The following is a 25,180-nucleotide window of genomic DNA, read 5'->3' as shown; positions in this document are numbered from 1 at the left end:
GACTGGTTAGCAACTGGGTTTTCCTTAGTTAGTGTGTGGCTTGATTCCTCCTTCAGGTATGAGGAGGGAGGAAGTCTGTTTGGCTCCACCTCTGGAGGCAGCCATTTTAGATCTGGCTCCATCTCCTGTGGTGGCCATTTTGGGGCAGTGCTCACCACTGCCTCTCAAAATTCCAAAGGTGCCTGTAGCCTCAAGAGGTTTGGGAACCCCTGTATTAGACTAGTAGCCAAACAATATAAAATGGGCAAAAGGGGAGTTTAAACATTGGAATGGATCCAAAGGCACTCTCTCCCACTAGCACAGTTTTTGTGGCAGAAGGAAGACAGTTTGGGCTGATGCCACTTCCCATGGCAGGTGCCATTTTACCTCCTCAGACTTTTCACAATGGTCCCCTGACACCCAGGAGCAGAATTTCGGGGGGGTACAGTGTCTTACGATACTATAGCAAGATAGGAGAGACAGGAAAAGCCGATTCTGCCTGCTTCAGTCACAGTATTTTGGACCCAATCCATTGTGTTCTTCCAAATGGGATGGCTTCTGTTACTTTTCGTTTTGCATCTATCGTCTTGATAACAAGCTTAATTATGTCACACTGAGAATAAAACAACAATTTAAGATCGTTTTTAACCATTGTGAATAGATGCTCTGCTCTTTGATGGCTATTCTGCACCCAGAACAAACACCTCTGTCTCTGATCCCTCCCCCAATCCAGTTAAAATATTGGCTATAGACACTGAAGTAGACCAGATCATCTCCCAAATAGCCTTTCTCCAGCCTAAGGAAGCTCCCCCCCACTTAAGCAGCTCTTCCTCCAATGGGAAAGCCACTTAATTGGGAGGATGCCATGCTTTCAAACCTGAGAGAAAACAAAAGGTAGGGTATACATATATTAATTAATAAATGCATAACACATTCTGCTCACTGGAGAGTTAGAATAGAGATTAAAGGTAAAGGTAAAGGTTTCCCTTGCTCAAAAGCCAGATAGAGATTAAGGGGTGTGCAAAAAAAATAAAACCCAATTCGGGTCTATTGGATCCCAAAAATATATTATTCCAAATATTTCCAAATACCAATAACAGTTTTGGACTGGGATTTGGGTAAATATTTGGGAAACCTGAATTTATTCGTTTCCATTATACCCTATGGGGACCGTCCCCATAGGATGTAATGGAGAAGGGATTTAAACTTTCAATGCTTGCTGAGTTCACTCGCTGAGTCATGCCACCACAGTGTCATGACTTGGCAAGTAAACTCAGAAGGCATTTAAAGAGACTGCGGGTTTTTTTAAATGCCTTCTAGCCACGCCAAAATAAAAGCTGAATAATACCGGCTTTTATTCAGGTGCAGCTATTTTGGTAGCCGAATACAAAGCCGAATACAGATCTCTGATCTGTATTCACCTGAATAAGTACCCCCAAAATACCGATAATGTATTTTTCAGGCATTTATTCGGCTCAGTATATATTGAGTGCACATCCCTAATAGAGATAGGAACCACCCTGCTTTCAGGTCAAGGCTGAGTCTGCCTGGCCAACAGGTAGCAATGGCCTTGTCTAAATTGTCTGGCTTTCCTCTCTTCTCAGCTGTATCAACTTCAGCTTCTCTTTATCAGCGTCTGCCTCCTTGCTGGCCCGCCTTCCCACCTGTCAGATTTCTACAACCAGTTTTCAGCACTGACAGATGGACAGCTCAGTTCTGAACCTGGCAAGTAAACATCCCTTGCTTTGCATTAACCTTTGGGGAGGATGTCGATGTATTCAGTCTGACTGAATCCAGGTGACAGGAGTGATTATGCAAGTGACGGGTGTCAGACAGAAGTTTGATTTATTAACTTTAATACTGAGCCTTCTGGAAGAAGATTATCATGGGCCAATCAAATCATTATTGCAAAATCTGTAAGTAGCTGCCAAGGCTATTATTGCTCAGCACTGGAAACCGGCATTAATGGAGTGGCTGATTAGGGCCCTGGACATTACACAAATAGATAATTTTACAGATAAAAGTGTGCAGGAGAAATGGAGATGTGGTCTCAGGCGATTAAAAAGAAACAGACCCATTTATTTCTGATTGGAATACTCAGTCTAAGGCCATAAAGCTAGAATGAAATGCATTTTGTAACATTTGATGTAATTTGGAAGGTTTTTAAACAAAACAAAAAAACCACCCTCGTTGCCCAGCTCCTGCAAGAACTTCCACAGTCCCTTAAGTTGAACCGAGCACAGCACTAGTAGCTTTCTAACTATGTCACAGTCCCTGATACTGCTAGCATTTCGTATACACAAGAATCCACATATAATTTACAAGCTGCTGCCTATGCACATCATTTACAACTGCCTTCTAATGAATCAGTCTATCCGAGTCAACCTTGCCTACTCTGACTAGTAGCAGTTCTCCAGGGTCTTTCTCATAACACTACCCAGTCCTTTTAACTGGAAATGCCAGGGATTGAACCGGGGACCTTCTGCATGCCAAGCAAGTGCTCTGCTACTGACCCATAGCCCCTTCCCCCAAGACTGCACACAAATAAAGCTGATAGTGAAGCAGACTGTTGGTCTATCCAGATCAGCATTGCCTAGTATGATTGTTAGCAGCTCTCTAGGATCTTTCGCATCACCTTCTACCTGATGCTTTTAACAGGCGGTGCCAGGGATTGAACCTGGGACCTTCCTCATGCATAGCAGATGCTCTGTCAATAAGCTAGGGCCCCCCTCACTAAAAATCTGATCCCACACTGTTCAGGTGGCCTTGCTCCCAAGTGCGCTTAGGATCACAGCTGTTGCCTAAAGCCCTTCTCTAACAAGAACCGTAAGCCTGTTAATTTCAAGCACAGCAAACAAGCAATACACAAACCACAGTGAATTATCAGGAAACCAACAGTATTCTATTATGGCAGAACATCTTCAATACTGAATCCATCAAGACAGATCCATTAGGTAGCCGAAGATAACATATCCCATGAATACATTTCCCCCCCTTGTAATAATAGATACAGATAATGTTCAAGTTCTGAACTTAATTCTCTGCTGCATTAGCTTCGAGCTGAACAGTCTTCCTTTTGGAGAAACAAATTTAAATTCTGTTGCGAGGCGAAACCCAATAATACTTCAATGAAGATAATAAATACAAGTGATGAAAGGATTTATCTACTGGGGAGGAAATATGTGGTTCCCAAATCAGGCTCGTGTATAAGGACTGAAGGCAACATCTCCCATCAATTTCTAACAAATGATTTTGAGGAGCTTGGAAAACTATTCACCCGGATGGAATCGAAGCCACAGAGAGGAGGACTGCAGGTGAACCCATTGCTGGGGGCCCAGAACACAGGGAGATAGGCACTTAGTGGGATTCCCATATACCACAGATCATATACTCCAGAGAGGAGCCTGAATTCAGTTTACATACCTACTACTCACCCAGTCAAATTCTCCCCTGGCACAAAAGCCAATATGCAGTGCCATCCTAAACCGGTCTACTCAGAATCCTACTCAGGTCTATTCAATAGGGCTTACTCCCGGGACAGTGTTCTTAGGATCGTCTTGTCTCTTAACTGCAAACTAGAACTGGGCCAATCCTACACAGAGAAAGCCATGCCTAAATCCAACGATATCAACGAACTGAAGCATGCTTCACTCTGCATGAAACCGCAGCCTTAATTGGATTTTAATCTGTGTTAAGTTCCTCCTCATGTTCCGGCACTGTCCTCTCTTAAGAGTGAAACAGTTTAAGGGGAAGAAAATCCTGCCACAATACTTGAGCGAACACTCTTCTTGAGCGAACACAATTCACCATGATCTTCTGAATGCTTCCTAGTCCTCATTTTTTTTTGCCAGCCCATACAGTTGTAATGCACAGTCCCCATGGGTACATCCCAGGATCTTCTGCAATGCAAATGGATAGTGCTGGATTCAGCTCTCAGACTGCACGCTGGGATGTACGCCAGCATCTTTTATCAGGATATCGGAGGGTTTGGCTGGCCCTTGTCAAAAATGCCACCTTGGGCTACTGCTTCTCAAGTTTGCACAGCTGGGCTGGCCCTTCTTCTGACTTTAAAAAAACATATGCTGTCGATGTAAGAACTCTCCTGGATTGCTTTTAACTGATTCACCTGTTAACACAGAGATTTTGAATGCAAAGGGTAGCTGGAGGATTGTTTAACGAAGACGGGAGGTTTCCCCTTACACCGCAAGTCAATCAGTGCTTCAGAACAGCAAATCACTCACAAATTGATTCATCGTTTGTGAGATTAGTCAACTAAACATCCCCTGGATTTTATTCCTCCTCTTGAGGGGTGTTCAGACTCAAAGGATTTATGTCAAGCCGAACTGTGATATCAGGATGACATATTTGGCGCGTTTGGCCTGGCAGGAGAGAAGGCGGCACTGAGACCTACTCAGCCTAACTTGCTCGGATGCAATTTTAATTCCTTTCCCATTCTCCTCTTGTCTTAATACAGTGGTCTAAAGAACTGGAATTCTTGGAGATACTAAAACCCCTTATTAAAAAAATAAAATAAAAAAGAACACCCTCTCCTGCTGTTTTCTAAACAGGAGAACTGGAGTGTGTAATCAGTATTGCCAAGGTCATTTCAGAGAAGCTTTTGTGAATGCACAGTAACTAAGGACTATGGGGGAAAGGAGGCTTGTGCGGCAGCGCTGGCTCTAGAAAGAAGCAAGGCTTGGCACTGGCTGGGGCCCATGAATGGCCAAGGATTCCCTGCCTTCAGCAGCATTGTTCCCATCATTTCACAGAATGTGTACAATGGAATTGTTCAGGAGGGCATTGTGGTTACAGCAGTGGGCTAGGATCTAGGAGACTCAAGCTCAAATTCCCCTCTGCCATGGAAGCTCACTCAGTGACCTTGGGCAAATCCCACACTCTCGGCGTAACTTACCTCATAGAGTTATTGGAGGAGGAAGAGGAGGAGGAAGAAGACTACAACGACTCCTTCACTCGGAGTCTCAGAGCGGCTTACAAACTCCTTTCCCTTCCCCTCCCCACAACAGACACCCTGTGAGGTCGGTGGGGCTGAGAGAGCTCTCTCAAGAACTGCTCTTTCCAGAACAGCTCTGAGAGAACTGTGACTGACCCAAGGTCACACCAGCTGGCTGCAAGTGGAGGAGTGGGGAATCAAACCCGGTTCTCCCAGATTAGAGTCCGTGCACTTCACCACTACACCAAACTGGCTCTCCGGTAAAAATGAAAGGGTGAAGAGGAGAAGGCTGCAAGCCACATGGGGTCTCCACTGGAGAGAAAACTGGAGCATAAATGAAGTAAATAAATGGAACTGGTTGCAACAAATTGAACCGGTCAGGAGGATGCTTTCATAAAGGGAACAGGATTGCATTTTATTGTATATATCATCTTGTTTGCACTGCCTCATTCTCTAATTCTTGCAGTCCAGTTGTACTGTTTACAGTATGTCTTAAGCCAATTTTCTTTACTGCGTGTTTTTTCTCATTTTGTAGTCTGCCTCAAGTCTAAGCAATGAAGGCAGACTGTAAACAGATAAATATAAAGATACCAAAAGGCCAGAGGAAACGGGAGGAAATTCTCCCTTAGCATGGTTTACCTCTTCCTCATTGAATGGGCCCACTAAGGTCGCCCTGCCTGTGTCTCCCAAATCCTGAAGACAACTGTGTGAAATGAGGCATGATGGGAAAGGTTGGGAAAGCTCTGGCCAAAGCAGGGCAGTTCTCTCTCTCTACACACAGAAAGGCACCCGTGAGTGGTCCTGTTTTATTTATTTATTCCATTTCATCCGTCTTGCAGGCAAACCCAAGTCAGGTACCCACCATGCTACAAAGCACTTGTTTCAGAAGATCTATCAAGCCTTTGTCATATATCCAAGTAGAAACATCTTCTTTGTCTGCACAAGAGCTGGATTAAAATGCCGTCCACCCTGAAGACTGTCCCTGTAAGCGCAATGCGTGTGGTTCCAAAAACTTGGCTCTCCACTAAGAGACCAGCTTCTGTCTTTAAAAAGTGCTTGAGCATACACAAAAACTTCTCCAATCCCAGGCATTTGCAAACCATTTCCCAGGGCCGGTTCAGGGCTTAAGGTACTTGAAATGCAGCGATTGTTGTGGGGGGGGGGGGAGAACAACCAGTTATTGGGTGGTTTTTTTGTTTTTTTAAATTTAACTAGCCAGATAAACACCTCTCAGATCAGCAAGCTTTTCCACTTTCTGTGTCGGAGCAATTAACCTATTTGCATGCATTACATTTCAATTAGCATAGATTAGATTTCAATTAGCTAAAAAAAAAGCCGATCTTTTGTGCTACTCTGTACAAAGATCCCCCCCCACTCCCTCCAAAATGTTATTGGAAGCAACTTCTTGCCAAAGCGAAGAATTATTGAGAGACTCTATTAAAACACATTCTCCCCCACCCACCCTCCAAGAATCCACCTGATTTTACTTTTGTTCAGCCTTCTGCTGGCCCCCGGCCTGAAACCAGCACTTTTCAGAGGCAGGAAAATACAGAATATCAGCATTGCCATTACCTTCTGCAATAAACACACACCACATCTCTCTAATTCTTGCAAAGGCTGAACAACCTAGGCTTTGGGGATACCTCTTTATATCTGAGTGATTCTTCCCCCCCCCCAATTATCCAGCATCCTATACTCCACAAAGCATTCAGATTTTAAGGTCATGTCCCAAGCTATCAAGGCTGCTCCAAACACAATTGTGACCTCTTTATTTCAGACACCTATCCCCAGGCCCCCCTCCCATCCACCACCACCACCTCCCGTACCACAGACACAATTCTATATCGCAATCATGCAAATCCCACATTGGGTATTTCCACACAAAGCCAAGCGCAGTTCTTGCTCCAGTTTCATTTGTAATGCAAATATAAAATCTACATCGCCTAGCGTGCTCATTTGCCTTCTCTCCCACTTTCCATGGATATAACACTCGAGAGACAGCGAGCAATTTCAGCCTCATGTGCGAAAACTCGAAAAGAAATGAGGCTAGACAATCAGGATTCATCACCCCTAATAAATACTTTGATTCTGTTTTTCGAAGGGAAGCGACTGTTTGTAAAACTGGAATTTGGGGCGGGGGAGAATTACAAGCACATAATAATATTTATATACCTCTGCTCCTTCAAGGGGTTATGAAATTTTATCCAGAACCCTGCAGTCTGGCTAAGAGACAACAGCTGACTCCCCTTCCCCTTGCCCATGAACTCCAGGGCTGACCGAGGATCTGAACCCAGATCCCCAGATCCTAAGTCCAATAGATCCACTATATCACACTAGCTCTGAGATAGGCAAAAGGGATCACAGGAGGTCATGTCAGAAAGTTACACTCAGGCAGTGGCTGCCGGGTAGACTTGGAATGCTTCTTCCACTTTCCAGAGGAAGGTTAAACCATCCACAGCGGTCCTTTCAGCCTGGACAACTGATGCCGAGGCTTTCCCGCACCTGCTCCAAGCCTGCAGGTTTTCATGGTCTCAGTCTCTCCCTTAAATGCCTGCATACACTTGTGTCCGCAGTGGCTCACTCACATGCACGTTCCTCCCTTCTGGATGGCTGCAACTTCAGGTGAAGGTGTGAATGAGAGAGAATGGTGGAGAGAACTTTTCCCCCCAACTGAGTCTGCTCTCAGAGGATCAGAACTGACATTCAAGAAAGAGAGAGAGCTTTGCAGGACAAGGGATTTGCGCATCAGCTTGTGCGTTTAAACACCAAATTGCTCCAGAACACCCAGAAAGGGGGGAGTCAATTTTATTAACAACACATGTCTGCCGAGTACTGAGTGCTGAGCATAGATCTGAGCTGTCAGTGGAGTGACTGAGCGCATGTATGTGTGAAACAAGCCCAAGATCCGTCAGACAGGCAATGCTATGGAACATGTGCTAAGAGAATACGAACAGCCTTTGTAGGCAGCGTGATCGTCTTCTAACAGATCTGCTGTCGGCAAAGGCAGGTGAAGTCTAGGATTTTAAGACAATTGTTAATAGTAATAATAATAATTACTACAGATGTGGGGGAGGCACATGCCAGTCTGCCTCGGTACCAGCTAATTCCCTCCTCCCCCCAGCGCACTACCTTGCAGGCGAGGCTAATAGAGAAGGTTCTAAAGAAGGTCCCTGAAGAAGTGAGCAGTGACTCAGGGAACGCTCACCAGTGTTCCCTCTAAGCTGAGTAAGTGTGAGCTAGCTCACAGTTTTTTAGCCTCCAGCTCACACATTTATGTCTCAGCTCAGGAAGGATGGCTCCAGAGCAAACTGATTTATGCAGTAGCCAAATCGCTCCCTCACAGCTTTAATGCCAGTAGCTCACAAAGTAGAATTTTTGCTCACAAGACTCCACAGCTTAGAGGGAACATCGCTCACCCCCTGCCACAAATGTTGTTACTAGTCTTCAAGGCGCTACTGGACTCTTGCTCTTTTCTCCTGCTACAGACGGACTAACACGGCTACCCAACTCGATCTGTCTCCAGATAAGGGTCTATCAATGTCACCTTTGGGATGATGAATGCCCAGGAAAGGGAGGGGGGCGGAATTCGAGAGCTTTACCCCTTCAGATCTGAGAAGCTCACAGCCAGGGACGGTCACAATTGTTCACCAAAGAGAGAGAGAGAAATAACCAACCCGCCTCCCATCCCTCCTACCTGGGATCGCCAGATTCGACAGGGGCAGGCTCTGGATGCCCGGAGGCAAACTTGCCATCCAGTCTGCGTATTTCGGCTCAGCCTTGCCTTGCGACGAAGCCATGCTCGCTCGTGGCGGGGAGGGACGCGCCACCGATGCCGCTGCTGCTGCCGCCGCCACCGCTGCTCTCTCGCCGCAGCCGCCGGCGCCTGGCTCCAGCCTCGAAGTCCCAGCGCTGCCTCCTGCGCCCTCCCCGGCTGTGGAGAGTTTACGCGCCGCGCGGCGCCACACCCACCGGCGGATGGCGCAGGCACATGCGGGTTCGGAGGAGGGCAGGCCCGGCGCGCCGAGCGGGAGGCGGTCCTTGGCTCGCAGGCAGGCAGGCGCGCCAGGAGGGCTGGGCGGCCGGGGCGCAGACGTGGAGGCGGGAGCCTGGAGCCACGCCACGAACTCGGCTCCAGAACCTCCTGAGCAAGGATTATGGCTCGGGGGAGGGGCTCGGGGGCGCCTGGCCACCGTGGCGCAAAAGGAGCCACCAGGGAACAGGTATCCCATGAATACTCAAGGAGGTGGTGGTCGCTTTGGGGGACAGCGGCCTAGGAGAAGACCCGCAGGGACACCTGAAGCTGCCTTATACGGAATCAGGTCGTCAAGGTCAGACCTGCCCACTCAGACTGGCAGCAGGTCTCCAAGGTCTCAGACATTACCTGTGAACTGATCCTTCATAGCCAGGCGCCAGTGTTCCCTCCAAGCCGTGGCGTCTTGTGAGCAAAAATTCCACTTTGTGAGCCACCGACATTAAATTTGTGAGCCAGCCATTTGGCTCCGGCATAAATTGGTTTGCTCTGGAGCCCTCCTTCCTGAGCTCAGACAAAAACGTGTGAGCTGGAGGCCAAAAAACTGTGCGCTAGCTCACACTAACTCAGCTTAGAGGGAACACTGCCAGGCGCTACCTATGAACATTACCTATGAGCTGGAGATGCTGGGGACTGTTCGGTTTAGAGATGCTGCTGGGTCCCTGTTCGGCTTAGAGATGCGGGATACAAATTGAAAATAATAAATAAATAAAAGAGATGACCGAGGAGGGGACATGATAGAGGTTTATAAAGTGGTGCACAGGATGGAGGGAGTTGACACACACAGAGAACATCTTCTCCTGCTCCCAAAGAACTAGAACCCGAGGGCATCCAAGGAAGGTGATGGGCAGTAGATTCCAGATGGGCAGAAGGAAATACTTCATTACACAACGGCCACAGAATGTAGTGATGACCACTGGGATAGACAGCTTTAAAGGGGGGTTAGTAGACAGACTCTTGGAGGATAGGTCTGTCAGTGGCTACTAGCCATGGCGACTGAGGGGAACCTCCACATTCAGAGGCACTAAACCTCTGAATCCCAGAGCCAGGAGGCAACATTGGGGAAGGTCTCGGCCTCTGTGCCCTGTTGCTGGCCCTCCAGAGGAACCAGCTGGCCAACTGTATGATACAGAACGCTGGACTAGATGGACCACTGGTCTGATTCAGCAGGGTGCTGGTCTGATTCAGCAGGGTGCTTTCCCCTGCCTCAGCCTCCAGACTCTGTGGCAAGAGAGACAGATAGCTAGAAAGTCACACTGACCTTTCCTTCACGTGTTTCCCCTCCTACCAGCTAACCCCAGCACAGGGCTGTTCTTATGAGGTGGAACCTGGGATCTTCTACATGCCAGATGCTCTTCCACTGGACCACAGCCCTTCCCCTATCTGGAAGATCTGGGTTCCAATCCCCGCTCTGCCAGGGAAGCCCACTTGGTGACCTTGGGCCGGTCACTCTCTGTGTGTCAAGCTCACCTGCCTCACTGGGTTGTCGATATGAGGATGAAGTGGAGGAAGGGAGAACAATGTGAGAAGACACCTGGGGGAGAAAAGAAGGGTATAAACTTCATTTAAGTTGGGAATGGTGCAGTGTGTTTTCCGATGAAATGCCAAGAGTCAGCTTGCTCGGAGACTTAGGGCAGGCAGGGAAAAAGTCACAGCTTCTCGATGGCTTTGTGCCTTCAACCAGGCACTGACAGTGCAGTCCTAAGCAGAGTTACACCCTTCTGGGCCCCATTGGCGTCAATGGATTTATACAGGTGTGGCTCTGCTCAGGACTGCGTTGTAAATACTGCTGATAGGAGACACTGATTTGGCCGGCTGATGTTGGCTGGGCAGCCACTGCCGCCGCCAGCAGTGTTCTTGCATTTGTGAACTGCATCAGCACATTATTTGACAAAGGAGAAGTTGACATTTCAGCAGTGCTATCCCTTCGAAGTTCAGAAACGTCCTTAATTCACCCCAGATTTCGGCAGTCACTTCCCACAGCAGTCACTTCAGGTGTAATTTCTGCTTTACACTTTTAACTTCTTCATCAGCTACAAGATCAGATGATTTTAAGTTTTTGTGGGGATGGGTCCTTTTTTTGTGGGGGTGGGATAGAATGTCTGTCCAGGGATAGAAATGATCCATTGCAGAACTCCAAAATTCATGTTCCACTTTTCCTCCGAAAAAGAAAAAATGTCCCAAGGAATTCAAGAGCACACAACATATAAAACAGCAGGTTAACATCAACCACCATGTAATGTAACAAGAGGGAAAGATAAAGAGAATAGCCACATTACCTATCCACACAAACAAAAGTTTATCTGAGGTAATGCTGTCCTATAGCAGTGGTGGCGAACCTATGGCACGGGTGGCAGAGGTGGCACTCAGAGCCCTCTCTCTGGGCACGCGTGCCATCGCCCCAACCAGGCCCAGACCATCATTAAAGTGTCGAATTCTCTGCCAAATAATTTTAAGTAAATGAAAGCATTTGGGATTGCTTTCCTTACTTTGTTTGGATCATCTTAATTTAATGTATGAGTTGTTTTTTCTAAAGTAAAACCTCAGTATTCAGGTTAAATTGCCATGTTGGCACTTTGCCATAAATAAGTGGGTTTTGGGTCGCAGTTTGGGCACTCGGTCTCTAAAAGGTCCACCATCACTGTCCTATAGCATCTTCTGTCAGAGGGGGCGCACTCCTCCCCTCCTCTGCAAGCTTCTTCCGAAGAGACGACACCTGAGAAAGCCCATAATGGGGCTACAGATAAATGTGTGACCCTTTGAGATGGTACAGCAGTCAAAGAATGGTGAAAGGAGGGAAGGTGGTAGAGGGGCTCTTCCCAGGAGAGAGAGTCTGTGGCAGCTATGAGGTGAAGGGGGGGGGCTCTGAGGAAACTGCCTTCTGGACTGAAGAATATCCAGTCCCACACTTTGGCCTCTCCTACAGATTGTTCAAACCCCAACTGCCCACAATCAAAGAAAAAGGGGGACATGAGCTTTGACTAAAGGACTGGCAGCGTGAAACATTCGCGCTCCCTCAAGGTCTCTTATTTGGTAACCTGCCAGACCAAGGCTGTACCCAGGGCTATTTTGGGGCAGGAACGCACAGGAACTGAGTTTTGGCTGGCTTCAGAGTTGGCCACGCCCACTACAGCCAAAACCTCTGTGTGTGTGTGGCTACAGAGGGAAGGCCTAGAGAGAGACCCCCCTGGTGACTCCAAGGCGGACGGGCTGGGGGGGGGCCTGGAAGGATCAGGGAGGCATTTAAATGCCTCCCCGTGCCTTCCCCGGCCTGTCCAAGGGCCAGCTTGCCTGGGCTCCCTGCAGCTACGGGGCGCCCGAGCAAGCCATGGGAAGGCAGTTTAAACTGCCTTCCCTCCAAGGGCCGGATATGCTAATGCTAATGAGTTTCTAATATGCTAATGAGTTTCTGTTGTTGGTTGTGACCTATTATGCTAATGAGTTCCTGCTGGGCTTTTTCTACAAAAAAAGCCATGGCTGTACCTATTTGTGAAGTAAATAGAGACCACTTTCCTTAGAAAGACACAGATAGAGATGACCAACTAAGATTTATCGAACAGAAAATATTTAATAAGGTAAACATTATGTGTGGATGTGTTCAATATATGTTGTCAAGTAAAGTAAATAAACCCTGAAGGGAGATTTGATTCCCCTTTCCCTGGATAGGTTACCTCAGTGGGTTCAAAGCTACTCTTTTCCACAAAACCTACACACACCAGCTCGGCATGATGGGCCCTTAACAGGATGCTTTCTTGACACACTCAGTTAAGCTTTCTTCCCTAAGCCAACCCACAAACTCTAAGTGAAAAGCCAAATAAAACCCTGGCTAAGCTCAAGATGGGTAGCCTTGTTAGTCTGTCTGTAGCAGTAGAAAAGAGCAAGAGGCCAGCAGCACCTTAAAGACCAGCTGAGCTCTGAGCAGGAGCAGGAGAGAGAGCTGTGAGAGAGGTGAGTGGGTTTCTTTTACTTGCTTTCAGCTGAGAGAATTCAGCTAAGGATATTTTGTGGGAAAACTGTGTTTAGCAGTGTGTGGAAGCACTTAGAGTTCTTGCAGAGTCCTGGCTGATTGAGTGTGGGAGAGGAACGGGCATTGTTTGACTGGGATTGCCTGTAATTGAGAGGAAGTGGAAGGGGCATTGTTTTGCCTGTGATTGAGTGCCTGGGTGAATTTGAATTTGAATAGCTGCTGCCTGACCTCTGCTGGGGGAGGCCTCTATTTAAGGAAGCACCTTGGCAGAGGCACGAGCCTCTGGCACGAGCCGAAGGGTGAGCTAAAGGGCTCTTTGCCTGTGGCTCTTAGCCTAGGGACTCTTAGACTAGGGGCGCTGTAAGAAGCCCAAAAAGAGCCAGAAAGACAAGGCCCTAGGCTCTTTGTCTTTCCCGTAAAATAATTTGACTTGATAACAAAACCCACATAAATACCAAGGGTTTAAAAGGGGGATTATATTTATTTATTTTAAAAGAATTATGAAGCCAGAATGCCAGCAGGGGGTTGGGGGCTATCCAGTGTTTTGCACGGAGTGTCACATGTATGACTATCTGCCCACTGGGCAGAAGTCTTGGGTGTGTCCTCGGTGCAAGGAGCTCCTGGTTCTCAGGGAACGTGTGTGCTCCCTTGAGGCCAAGGTGGCTGACCTGGAGAAGCAGAGACAGTCAGCTAGGCACACAGAAAAGACTCTCGGGGACTTGTTAGCTTCGTCCCACTCTGGATCTGGCAGCCCCGCTGCTGTCAGGGAGCATGAGGGTCTAGGGGAAACAGGGCACCATGCTGAGGATAAGGGGAATGTGCCCTCAGAAGGGACCTCTTCCCCAGCTGGTGAGCGGCTCTCCTTTTGCACCAAGGAACCATCCCTGAGCAGGGTGGGAGGGGGGCTCTTGGTAGTGGGTGATTCGATCCTTAGGCAGGTAGACAGCTGGGTGGCGAACCCGCGTACTGACCGTATGGTGACTTGCCTGCCTGGTGCGAAGGTAGCGGACATTACGCGTGTTTTAGATAGGCTGGTAGATAGTGCTGGGGAGGAGCCAGTGGTCGTGGTGCATGTCGGCACCAACGATGTGGGGAAATGCAGTCGTGAGGTCCTGGAGGAGAAATTTAGGCTGCTGGGCAGGAAACTTAGGTCCAGGACCTCCAAGGTAGCCTTCTCAGAAGTGTTACCTGTTCCACGCGCAGGGCCGGAGAGACAGGCAGAGATCAGGAGTCTCAATGCGTGGATGAGACGATGGTGTAGGGGGGAAGGGTTCAGGTTTGTTAGGCACTGGGATACTTTTTGGAACAAGAGGGAGCTGTACAGGCGAGACGGTCTCCACTTGTCCCGAGAAGGAACCAGGCTGCTGGCACTTAAAATCAAAAAGGTGGCAGAGCAGCTTTTAAACTGAATATTGGGGGAAAGCCGACAGGAGATGAAAAGTCTCTGGTTCGGGTTGGCTCATCTGAGAGAGGTGAGGGGGTACCGGTTGCTTTTCTACAGGGAGGTGGATTGAAATTGTCCACAGAGGCCATGGCTGGTGACATGGACTGCCGGACAACGACTCGAGATAGCAAGAGGAAGGATGCAGGCTTAACTTGTAAGGGAAATTACAGCTGTTTCTATACAAATGCTAGAAGTGTCCGAGGTAAAATCGGGGAGTTGGAGTGCTTGGTGTCGGAGGGAAAAATAGACATTGTGGGTATTTCTGAAACTTGGTGGGATGAGGAAAATCAGTGGGACACAGTGATTCCCGGTTATATATTATATCGGAAGGATAGGGGGGGAAGGGTTGGAGGTGGGGTAGCTCTGTATGTCAGAGAGGGTATAAAGTCTAGAAAGATTGAGAGGCTAAGTGAATTGGATTCGCTTCTGGAAGTTCTATGGGTTGAAATAGGGGGGCCAAAAGGAAACTTAACACTGGGAGTTTGTTATCGCCCACCAGATCAAAAGATAGAGGAGGATTATAAAATGATGAATGCCTTAAAGATAGCAACTAGACAAAAACACTGTGTAATAATAGGTGATTTTAACTACCCACACATTGATTGGGTCAATATGTGTTCTAGTCGGGAAAAAGAGATTGAGTTTCTAGACACTCTAAATGACTGTGCTATGGAGCAGATGGTCACGGAACCTACCAGGGGAGAGGCGATCCTTGATTTGGTCCTAAGTAACACTCAAGACCTGGTGAGAGATGTAAAAGTGATTGCACCGCTTGGAAACAGTGATCATAATGTTGTTGAGTTCATCATTTGTACAAATAGAGAATTGGCCAAAAAGACTCACACAACCATTTTTAACTTTAAAAGGGGTAATTTCTCTGATATGAGGGGACACGTGGGGAGGAAACTGAAAGGAAAAGTAGAAAGGGTCAAAACAATTGGGGAAGCTTGGGATCTATTTAAAACTACGATCCTAGAAGCTCAAAAAATATATATTCCGCAGGTTAGGAAAGGCACAAACAGGTATAGGAAAAAGCCTGCATGGTTAACAAACAGAGTAATGGAGGCTGTAAAAAGTAAAAAGAATTCCTTTAAGCAGTGGAAAGCTAGTCACAGTGAGGCTGATAAAACGGAACACAGGCTATGGCAAATAAAATGCAAGTCTGAGGTCAGGCAGGCAAAAAGGGAATATGAGGAGCATATAGCAAAAAACGTAAAAACCAACAATAAAACTTTCTTCAAATACATTAGAAACAGGAAACCAGCCAGGGAGGCAGTGGGGCCCTTGGACGACCAAGGGGTAAAAGGAGTATTGAAGGATGATAGGGAAATGGCTGAGAAGCTAAATGCATTTTTTGCCTCCGTCTTCACTGTGGAAGATGAGAAGTGCTTGCCCACTCCAGAACCACTGATTTCAGGAGGGGTGTTGGAAGACCTGAGTCAGATTGAGGTGATGAGAGAGGAGGTCCTAAAACTGATAGACAACTTAAAAACTGAAAAATCACCAGGCCCAGATGGCATACATCCGAGAGTTCTGAAAGAACTCAAATGTGAACTTGTAGATCTCCTGACAAAGATATGTAATCTTTCCTTAAAATCTGCCTCCATTCCTGAGGATTGGAAGGTAGCTAATGTCACTCCCATCTTTAAAAAGGGTTCCAGAGGAGATCCGGGAAATTACAGGCCAGTCAGTCTGACGTCGATACCGGGTAAATTGGTGGAAACCATTATTAAGGAAAGAATTAGTAGGCACATAGATGAACAAAACCTATTGAGGCAGACTCAGCACGGTTTCTGTAAGGGAAGATCTTGTCTCACTAACCTGTTAGTGTTCTTTGAGGGGGTGAACAAACATGTGGACAAGGGGGATCCAATAGATATTATTTACCTTGACTTCCAGAAAGCTTTTGATAAAGTTCCTCATCAAAGGCTCCTAAGTAAGCTCAAAAATCATGGGATAGAAGGACAAGTCCTTTTATGGATCAAAAACTGGCTAGTTCATAGAAAACAGAGAGTGAGTGTAGGTGGGCAATTTTCTCAGTGGAGGGTGGTAAGCAGTGGGGTACCGCAGGGATCAGTACTTGGTCCACTGCTTTTTAACTTGTTCATTAATGATTTGGAGATGGGAGTAAGCAGTGAAGTGGCTAAATTTGCGGATGATACAAAGTTGTTCAGGGTGGTGAAAACCAGTGAGGATTGTGAGGCACTCCAAGGGGATCTGTCAAGGATGGGCGAGTGGGCGTCAACATGGCAAATGGGGTTCAATGTGGCCAAGTGCAAGGTGATGCACATTGGAGCCAAAAATCCTAAATATAAATACACATTGATGGGGTCTGAACTGGCAGAGACTGAGCAAGAGAGAGATCTTGGAGTTGTAGTGGATAACTCACTGAAAATGTCGAGACAGTGTGTGACTGCAATAAAGAAGGCCAATGCTATGCTGGGGATTATTAGGAAGGGTATTGAAAACAGATCAGCCAATATAATAATGCCCCTATATAAATCAATGGTGAGACCTCATTTGGAATACTGTGTGCAGTTCTGGGCACCACACCTTAAAAAGGATATTATAGCTTTGGAAAAAGTGCAGAAAAGGGCAACTCGAATGATAAAAGGGTTGGAACACTTTCCCTATGAGGAAAGGTTAAAGCGCTTAGGGCTCTTTAGCTTGGAGAAAAGACGACTGAGGGGTGACATGATCGAGGTTTATAAGATTATGCATGGGAAAGAGCAGGTAGAGAAAGAGGTACTTTTCTCCCTTTCTCACAATACAAGAACTCGTGGGCACTCCATGAAACTGCAGAGCGGTCGGGTTAGAACGGATAAAAGGAAGTACTTCTTCACCCAAAGAGTGATTAACACATGGAATTCACTGCCACAGGAAGTGGTGGGTGCTACAAGCATGGCCGGCTTCAAAAGGGAATTAGATAAGCATATGGAGCAGAGGTCCATCAGTGGCTATTAGCCACAAGGTATAGCTAGGGGCTCTGGGGCAAGTGATGCTCTGTCTTCTTGGTGCTTGGGGGGGGGGGTCAACAGTGGGAAGGCTTCTGGTGTCCTGGTCCCACTGGTGGACCTCCTGATGGCACTGGTATTTCTGGCCACTGTGTGACACAGAGTGTTGGACTGGATGGGCCTTTGGCCTGATCCAACATTGGCGTCTCTTATGTTCTTATGTTCTAAAGACTAACAACATTTGTGGCAGGATACGAGCTTCCGTGAGTCACTGCTCTGAAGAAGTGAGCAGTGACTCATGAAAGCTCATACCGTAGCAGAAATTTTGTTAAGTCTTTAAGGTGCTTCAGGACTCGCTCTTCCCTAATTAAGCCAACTCCTTTCCAGCGCCACCAAATTCCTATCCAAAAAAATCCAGAAAAGGTGTCTTCACCAGGCCCATAGCTCGCATGTGTCCCATGCCCCCCCACGGGTTTTGCGGGCCCCCTCCCCTAATCCTCTGCTCCCCTCCCCCCGATCGCCATGGAGCGCTCCAGGCTTCCCAAGCGAGGAGTAGGAACCGGTGAAGCCGGCCAGGACGCGGGGGCAGGTGCGGGGGCAGAGACAGCGCCAGGCGCCGGTATAGGGCCCAGTTGGAGTGAGCCAGCTATTAATTGGCCGCCGCTGCCAAAGAGCTGCCATGCCCAGCAAGCTGCCAGCCGAGATGGCGCAGCTGGTGGACGACTACCTCCAGCACCACCTGGGCAGCCGGCACGGCGCTGCCCCCCAGCCGCACGGCCAAGCTTGGAATATTAAAGGAAATGCCATAGATCAAGTTAATAAAGACCCTTGAAAGGGTTCAGTCTAAATTTCTTAGATCTCTGTTTGGCGTTCCTAGAAGCACTTCTAATGTAACACTTAAGCAAGAGGCTGGGCTACTCAGAGTTGAAGCAAAGGTCTGGGAGCAGGCTATAACACTCTGGCTAAAAATTCATTATAGCCCGAAGGGTTTAATACCTTACCTTTTAGCCTCGGACCCTTACCCTTCCTGGTCCACACAAATTCTTAATAAGTTAAATCAGATTGGCCTATTCCCAGAAAGATCTCTTCTATGGAAGGCTATACAAGGCAAGAATAGCTGTCCCGCAGAGGCTTCATGATATTACAAAATGAAGAAGCTTCGCTACCCAAGAACTTCAGAAATATAAAATCTTGGCCTAATTTTACTGCTTCCCTTTATTTATTTAACATTACCTATGAGCCCTATAGATGGGCCTTTGGTGTAGTGTCAGTTTAGAGTAGTGGTTAACAATGTTCCCTCTAAGCTGTGGAGTCCTGTGAGCAAAAATTCTATTTTGTGAGCTACGGGCATTAAAGTTGTGAGCGAGCGATTTGGCTACTGCATAAAATAGTTTGCTCTGGAACCATCCTTCCTGAGCTAAGACAAAAATGTGTGAGCTGGAGGCTAAAAAGCTGTGAGCTAGCTCACACTAACTCAGCTTAGAGGGAACACTGGTGGTTAAGTGCGCGGACTCTAATCTGGGAGAACCGGGTTTGATTCCCCACTCCTCCACTTGCACCTGCTGATGTGAGCTTAGGTCAGTCACAAGCTCTGGCACAGCTGTCCTTGAAAAAGAGCAGTTTGTGTCAGAGTTCTCTCAGCCCCACCCACCTCACAGGGTGTCTGTTGTGGGGAAGGGAAGGGAAAGGAGTTTGTAAGCCGCTCTGAGACACCTTTGGGTAGTGAAGGGCGGGGTATAAATCCAATCTCTTCTTCTTCTTCAAGAGCCGTTTCTGTCAAGAGTTCTCTCAGCCCCACCCACCTCACAGGGTGTCTGTTGTGGGGAGGGGAAGGGAAAGGAGTTTGTAAGCCGCTCTGAGACACCTTTGGGTAGTGAAGGGCAGGGTATAAATCCAATCTCTCTCTCTCTTTCCTTTTCCAGAACCTGTTTCAAGGCACTCCCTTCCGCTGTACGGCAAGGTAAATTCACTCGAGTTCCAATGCATGAACGTATATGCCCATGCATGGCTAATATGGTGGAATCAGTTACTCATGTCCTCCTGTTCTGCAGATTCTATCAGGAGGAACGAGACCATCTTATACTACCCCTTCTGTCTAGATTTAGCCCTCTGCAGTCTTATCTTGACTTTAGGCCAGAAGTCCTTTGTAAATTCCTCTTAGAAGACATTCAGAGCTCAGTGACTTAGGCTGTGGCAAAAATCTGTTGCTTAGCTATTAGGAAACGTACACTTATTTTAGCTGAAAAGGTTGTATGATTCTCTTATTAACATTATTTTATTTTACTCATTTTATTAATTTTCTCTTGTTAATGTTTTTATAATATTCCTATGTTATTACTGTTTTAATCCTTATATCAGAATTGTACTGTTTTACTGGCTCTTGCTGTAATAAATTAGATCGATCGAGCGCTTGGATTGGCATGAGGCCCAAATCACAAGGATTGGTGCAGAGCCCTGGAGGAGAGGCGGGACTTTCAAGAATGATTGCCACACAGTCCTTCACACAGGGCCAACGCCTTAGAAACAAACAGGCGACTAATACAGCTCGCTTACTATAACCGCTATGTGATCACGTCTGCAGGCATCTGTCAAAAGACAGGCACTGCACTTAGCTCGAATGGAAGTTCGGTGTTGTTCTTAATGACAGCCCTGAGGCAACCGAGGTTTGGAAAACACAAAAGCAATAATCATACTACAAGTATTCTTTAGAGCCAGAATGTGGAATGATATGGCACAGGCTGATCTCATCAGATCTCGAAAGCTAAGCAAGGTCAGTACTTGGATGGGAGACCACCAGGGAAATCTCTGCAGAAGGTGGCAGTGGAAAACCACCTCTGCTTCATTCTTGTCTTGAAAGCTCCTTGCTAGGGTCACCATAAGTCAGTTGCAAGCTGATAGCATTTATGTACGTATTCTTTAGAGCACTGACACTTGGTGGTTCCTGAGTACCATCTGTGGCCTTTCTGAGTACAGTCCCCCAATATGGCACTTGCCCCATGTTCCAGGAAAGTGGGCAATTTCTTCAGGAGGAGGAGGAGAAGGAAGAGGAGGAGGAGAAGGAGAAGAAAAAGAGTTGGATTTATACCCCACCCTCCTCTTGGAATCTTACAGGTGGCTCACGGTCTCCTTCCCTTCCTCTCCCCACAACAGACACCCTGTGAGGTAAGTGGGGCTCAGAGAGCTCTGGGAGAACTGCTCTTGAGAGACCAGGTTCAGAAGTATTTCAGATACATAAGTAAATGTTCCGTTTCAGCTTCTAGGACTCTCACTGGATTCAGCCCCAAAAGGATCTCAGCAGGGGATCTAGGAGTCCAACATTCTGGACCAGTGAGGGATGCCAGGGAAAAGCAGTAGCTTATGTCAACCTCCTGTGATATCACACCTTCTTAAAAACCAAAGAATTATTCCTAACAAGGAGAAAACGTTTCTAGAGGGTTATTCCTGGTCTAAACTAGATTGCACTGCATTTTTTTGCCATCAAGTCACAGCTGACTTATGGCAACCGCAGGGCTATTTTGGGGCAGGAACGCACAGGAACGGAGTTCCGGATGGCTTCACAGTTGGCCACGCCCACTACAGCCAAAACCTCTATGTGCATAGCTATGAAGGCCTGGAGAGCGACACCCCCCCCCCGGCAGCTCCGAGGCAGGTGGGCCGGGGGGGCTGGAAGGATCAGGGAGGCATTTAAATGCCTCCCCGTGCCTTCCCCGGCCTGCCGAAGGGCTGGCTTGACCGAGCGCCCCACAGCTGCGGGGCTCCCGGGATAGCCAAGGGGAGGCATAGGGGTGTGGCCTAATATGCTAATGAGCTACACTGCCAGGGGTGTGGCCTAATATGCTGATGAGTTCCTGCTGGGTTCCCAAGGGTTTTCAAGGCAAGAGACCTTCAGAGGTGATTTGCCATTGCCTGTCTTTATGCCATGACTCTGGTATTCCCTGGAGGCCTCCCATCCAAATGCTAGCCAAGATCGCCCCTGCTTAGCTTCTGAGATCTGACAAGATCAGGCTAGCCTGAGCTATCCAGGTCAGGACTAAAGACTAGAACTGCTGAAAGCTTCCACCCTTTCCAATGGGCACTCTGCCACCTGGAAGACAAGCAGTTCTAATGGCAATTAGAGATCTTCTTACACAATAAGCATTTTTGGTGGTGAAAAGTGCCGTCAAGCTACAGCTGACTTGTGGCAACCCCACAGGGTTTTCAAGGCAAGAGATGGATGGAGGTGGTTCACCACTGCCTGCCTCTGTGTAGCAAGCCATGACTTGGCGGTCTCCCATCCAAGTACTATTGGGGGGTTCACTGGTGTAGTTAATCCAGTTACCGCAAATTAGCAGAGTGCTTAAATGAAGCTACAAATGTAGCAGTGTAACTTTACCAGGTTACTCAGTTTACAAAACTACACAGAGCCACACTGCAAGCTTACAAGAGAAATACTTCTCTCTTTATTTGAGAAGTACACTTTGGAAGAGTAGGGACAGGATAGAGCACTAACTTACTAGCTAAAGGATGGAATAGGCCTGCCAAATCTCACCAAATTGCGGCGGGGGATCTGCATGTCTTTGCAGAATCCTTGCCGTGGGGATGGCGAGACGCGTTGCACCGCCGTCGCCAGAACATGACGCTATGCGTCGCTCTGGCAACAGGGCTGTTTGGAGCCCCGTTGGCAGAGCGACGCGTAGCGTCAGATCCTGGTGACGGTGGGTGCAACGCGTCTCGCTGTCCCCACGGCGAGGATTCTGTGAAGACCTACGATCCCCCGCCGCGACTTGGCAACCCTAGGATGGAAGCAGATGGCAAGAGGGCCATCAGCCTCATGGTTCCAAGAGAGGACAGCATGTCGCCTCTCTTGGTGCATGCAGGGAGAATTCATCTTCATCTGAGAGAGAACAGAAGGTGGGGAAATTGTCCCTGAGAACACAATCTACATTTCAAAGGGGACAGTGACAGAAGAGTAAACACAGGAATAAAGGTCAGTGTGCCTGTCTAGTTACTAGACTCTCTTGCCACAGTCTGGAGGTATGAGACATGGGGACATCACAACTGAACTTCTAACAAGTACTAACCAAGGCCAATCCTGTTTAGCTTCCGAAATCTGATGAGATTGGGCTGGCCTGGGCCATCCATGAGCATTACATGTATTTGTTTGCTTGTGTGCTTACTTTTATTTTAAACTTTCTAATGCACCTTTCGTTCTACTATTTCTTTATTGTTTACATTATTCATAGTTCCCCTTTATCGCTGAGATTCAAGGCAGATTACACAGTGTAAATCGATGTAATCAACAGGATGGGATGTCCAATAAACAATGCAATAGGATTTGGATTGCAGAAATCTAACATCTGGCAATCCTAAATCTGACCCAAAATCCAGGATAGTACAGGATCATTGAGCAGAATTCTAGAGGCTGGAGTTACAAATTATCACAACTACTTCAAACATTATATTGGGGTGGAACCTAAACGACAGTTACCTGGATCCATATTGTGTATGGGTGTTTTTTTTTACAGCAGAACTTTTGACAAACAAAATGTTACATCTGTAATGTGTTCAAAACAAGCACACATCAAAAAAACTGCAGCATATGATGGACTTGAATTAATTTAATCTTTTGTACAAAGATCTCTCAAGTTAGTTGCTGCAGAAGCAGTTTCTTTGAAACATCTCCGCAGTGAAATGTGGTGTTTGAAGTTGTCAAAAGACATTCTCTTTTTAACTGTCCTTGGAATGGGGATATAACTTCTATTTTAGTCGAGTTAAAGAGGAGAGAGAGAGAGAGAGAAGAGTAAAAAGATCCCCCATTCTAACAGCCAAATGGCTCATTTCTGGACTGAAATACGACTCTGTGAAAACAGCATTGAGGGATTCCATAGTTACAGCTGCTCCATGACATTTCTAACAAAAGTAGCTCTGCTTAGCGAAGATAATGGTTTCCACTGGATTGTTAGCCCAGTTGCAACTGAAAAGAGGGCCATTAGGAAATGTAGTAGCTGGGACCAGCTAGAATAACCAAGGACAATTGAGAGAACAGGTAATGCCTGAGCAACCAAACTGTACAGATGTGAAACCCATCCTAACATACAATTAATGGTTTTTTAAAAAATAATAATAATCTGTACCTAAACAGGGCTTGGGAATGGAGTCCAGAGCAGAGGCAATGTGGAGCCAGGTGGTGGTACCCTGTAGTTTTTGGTGCATTGGGAAGAGACAGGTGGCCAGCAACTTGCTTACCATGATGGATGTCAACTGGATCTTGGCAGCTGTGAAAGCTATCATTTGTATTCTTAATCCCTGTCCATCCTGGTTACTGATACCTTGTAAGAAACAGGTTATTGAATCCATTTTTCCTCAGACACTATCGGGTATGGTTGTTTGTCCACAACTTCTAAAATAATCCACCGCTGGAGAAGAACGTTGTGGCCAGTATTGTCCAGTCTCTAATCTGCCCATTCTGGCCAAAATAATTCAAAGAGTGTTGATGGAGCAACACCAGGTCTTCCTGGATGACACAACTGCTCTAGATCTCTTTCAATCATGTTTCAGAATCTGGCTACGGTACAGAGATGGTGTTGGTGGCTTTTGCTGATTATCTTTGAATGTAGACATACTACAGAGATCAGTTCCCCTGGAGAAAATGGCTGCTTTGGAGGGTGGTCTCTAAGGCATTATACCCTGTTGCAGCCCATCCTTTCCCCAAACTCTGCTGTCTCAGGCTCTACTCCCAAATTTCCAGGCATTTCCCAACCCTGAGCTGGCAACTCTACCATTAAGGGGTCCTACAAGAGTGTAAGCCAGCTGTGCTTTGCAACCCTTTCAGCTGATTTGGGGAAAGTCTGTTCTTGTTTTGGTGTTACTAAACAGAGAGCTGAATCCTCCCCCCCCCTACACACACACACCCTTTAGCTGTTTTTCAGCACATCTAAAAAGAAAAGATCCAAGAAGTATTTTTATCTCTCAAGTGACTCAAGGAAACCTTGGAAGAGTACTGCTGAACATGAAGGTGTCATATTTACACAGTCACCATAAGGAGGTGTGGGATGGATCCTAGAGGGGGTGTGGTTTCTGTTTTGGGCCTGTTGTGCATTTAACTTGATGTTGATGCCAAGAAATCAAACAAGAGTGTATCACTTGACCTGCCCCAGATTTTTTTAAAAATAGCTTATATTTAGTCAGACAAAAAAGAGCAGGAGGAAACCATAAAGACAGGCTGCCTCTAAAGCAATTACTCAAATATCCCAATTCTAAAACTGTTTACATGGACTTAAGGGGAGAGTAAGAGTCAAACTACATGTTACTCCAAGAGATCAATGAATGAACTAGCAACCTTTTTTTTCCCTTACTCAATGCAATGTCAGACATACAACTCCTCAGGGAAATATGGGTCTGGGGACATTTAGCCTTCCCCTTTAACAAACACACACAAAGGGTCAAACTAGACAAGGCACTAGAAGATTCATGATTTGATTTCCAGTCCATTTCCCCCCCTGTCATAAATAGCCATGGGTAACTTCAGTTCACCCCGGCTACCCCAATCTTGTCTGATCTTGAAAGCTAAGCAGGGTTGACCCTTAGCTTTCAAGATCTCTTAAAATCAGATGAGGTCGGGCTAGCCTGGGCTATCCAGGTCAGGGCAAATATGCAGACAAATTCAGGCAATCTGCACATTTACTCCATTGTATGTGATTACGCTCAACTGTATTTTATAGAGTTTTATTTTACTGTCCTATATTCAGTTATATGAATGTTATGAATGTTATATTTAAGCATGTGTGTTCTGTGGCTTGTTGCCATAATAAATGCCTGACTGACTGCCATTGTATGTGTGGGAGGTAGGTAAGATCAGGGCTATTTTTGGGCAGGA

The 25,180-nt window shown here is 46.9% G+C and overlaps 1 protein-coding gene across 1 annotated transcript in view; it reads right to left on the bottom strand.

Annotated features, from left to right (window-relative positions):
• PLCXD3 (phosphatidylinositol-specific phospholipase C, X domain containing 3) overlaps nucleotides 1–8,727 on the bottom strand; it is a 150,487-nt gene extending 141,760 nt beyond the window's left edge. The window contains exon 1 of the mRNA XM_015409326.1: nucleotides 8,625–8,727. Coding sequence (XP_015264812.1) covers nucleotides 8,625–8,727 — 103 coding nt within the window. The remainder of the gene's footprint in view (nucleotides 1–8,624) is intronic.
• Between the last annotated feature and the right edge of the window lie 16,453 nt (nucleotides 8,728–25,180).

This window comes from Gekko japonicus, unplaced genomic scaffold (assembly GCF_001447785.1).
Source record: "Gekko japonicus isolate JY-2015 unplaced genomic scaffold, Gekko_japonicus_V1.1 scaffold650, whole genome shotgun sequence".
In the NCBI taxonomy this organism is placed as follows: Eukaryota; Metazoa; Chordata; class Lepidosauria; order Squamata; family Gekkonidae; genus Gekko; species Gekko japonicus.
Note: the sequence above shows the minus strand (reverse complement) of the source record. Positions and strands in the feature narration are given on the sequence as shown.